The following is a 2,021-nucleotide window of genomic DNA, read 5'->3' as shown; positions in this document are numbered from 1 at the left end:
TCCTGTCAACATTCCCCTCTAGGGAAGCTCCAATCCATGTGGTTTGTTGGTTGCCACATCCTTTGTGCACAGAGCTAGGGAGGGCAACTTGGATACTGCTAGAGGGCCTAGTTTTCTTGGGTCTTTCCATCTCTCATAGGCTCTACACCTCATACCCTTTTTTTCTCTATTCTTGCTCTCTTTGTCAGTCTTTCTTCTTAGAATTCCTCCTTCCTCTGTGTCCCTTCCCTTCTGGAGTGTCCCTTTTTGCCCTCCTCTGATCTCTGCCAACTTTGTCTTTCTCTCCCTTACGCTGGACCTCTTCCAAACGTCTTTGTGTCCCTTTTACTCAATTTATCCTGTCCGTTTTCCCTTAGCCCCAAGATTTCACTCTCCCTCTGTTATTCTTCGCCCTCTTCCAGTTGGCTGCCTCCCATTCTTAGGTCCCCCTCCCCTTAAGAGCCTCTCCATTTCCAGCCCCTTCCCACATCCTTTCTTAAGCAGCCACCTTCCCTTTTCCTTTCCCCCCCACAGCCCATCTCTAGTTCATTCTCCTCTCTTCTCCCTAGCCCAAACCGGCTAAGTCCTATTCCATTTTTATTTGACTGATTATGATACTAGCTGAAATTTATTCACAGCCTGAATTTTACAGCTTCTCCTTCCTTTCACGTTCCATCCACCCAACCTTTCATGTTCCATCCAGCCAAACACACCCAACCTTTTCGACGTGACAAATTCTTTACACACAGCATGTCATGACCACATACATTTGTATTTCTTAGAACAAGACAATAGTTATGCTGGCAAAGATGTTGAATCAACATGGACCCTAAAGCTTTCAATACATTGAAAAGTAACATTATTTTGCATGTCTAGAAAGTACACTTTTGTTTTCACAAATGTGGCAAAGTTTATCCTGACAGTTAGGACTTTTTCATCAAATCATAGACATAGATATGGAAATCATCATCAAACTTGATGAAATAAACAGAGGGTTTGGCTTCCACTTGGTGAATGACCATTCCGATCTGTTTGGAGCCATCTTCTTTGGTATATTCCACATGGTTACCTAACAGACCATCTACAACTCCTCCTGGCTCCCTTTCTGCGAGAGGAGACTCTTTGGACTCTGGCACGATACGGAGGTCTCCTTCTTTATAATCATCTAGAAGTTGGTACATGTACAAGACAGGGTCTTTTTCATAGGTAATATAAAACCAGGCTTTCATGATCGGTGCTTGGGCTAAGACCATTCCTCTCCATTCATCCTTAGAACCATGCTCATCCTCAAACATATGTTTCACAGCTTTGCCAATTATGGTATTTGACAGGTTAGCATCCCTGACTTGAGTTGATGCCACCGTGTCAGAAAGAATTTTAAGAGACAAAACTCTTTCATCTCTGTGAAGTTCCACTCCACAGACAGCGTCAACTCCATCATATTTGACCAGGTAAAGAGCAGGATTTAGAGGCACCTGGTCCAGAACAGTTGCTTTCCAATGAGTGATGATGGATTCATCACCTTCCTTCCATCCGTGTGAAATTCTGCAGCCCACAATGTTCCTGCGGCGCTGCGACGAAGGTCTGCCTCTCTGCTTCTTTTGTGAGGCTTTTCTCTTCATCATGTTTGCATATCCAGCGGGCTTTCCTGCAACAGCCCTGGTCTGCTGCGCTTCGGCCTCCTGTGAGTTGGCGGTTTTCATGTCTGCAGGAGGAGGAGAGAAGATAAGAGAGGAACATTGAATATGCCATAAGGTGAAGTTCTGCCGACAGCGACGTCTCCATGTGCCCCGCGCCAGCGCCTAAAATTTCCCCATGAGCCTGGCAGTAATGCTGGAAATCCTGGCTGTGTGCCTGAAAGTGCTCTCCCTTCTAGGTTCCCTGAGGCTGCGGTGAAAGGCTGCAGCGGCGGCAGCGACAGCAGCAGTGGTGCTGCCTGAGGTTAAGAACTCTGCAGGAAGGGGCAGACTACGTCCTCGTTCAGAGACCTCAGCCTCTGTCACCGCCACTGACGCCCACTCTGAATCCCCTGCAAAACCCCT

At 46.8% G+C, this 2,021-nt stretch overlaps 1 protein-coding gene across 1 annotated transcript; it reads right to left on the bottom strand.

The window, feature by feature from the left end:
- Positions 1 to 902: 902 nt before the first annotated feature.
- On the bottom strand, positions 903 to 1,682 carry LOC120859968 (spindlin-2-like). The gene is made up of 2 exons (XM_040235849.1): positions 1,460 to 1,682; positions 903 to 1,156 (listed from the first exon to the last, which is right to left on the bottom strand). The coding sequence occupies exons 1-2, from the start codon at positions 1,680 to 1,682 to the stop codon at positions 903 to 905; spliced, it is 477 nt and encodes a 158-aa protein (XP_040091783.1).
- Between the last annotated feature and the right edge of the window lie 339 nt (positions 1,683 to 2,021).

Source organism: Oryx dammah, unplaced genomic scaffold (assembly GCF_014754425.2).
Source record: "Oryx dammah isolate SB20612 unplaced genomic scaffold, SCBI_Odam_1.1 HiC_scaffold_5363, whole genome shotgun sequence".
NCBI classification, from domain to species: Eukaryota; Metazoa; Chordata; class Mammalia; order Artiodactyla; family Bovidae; genus Oryx; species Oryx dammah.
This window is presented reverse-complemented; position numbering and strand designations above follow the sequence as displayed.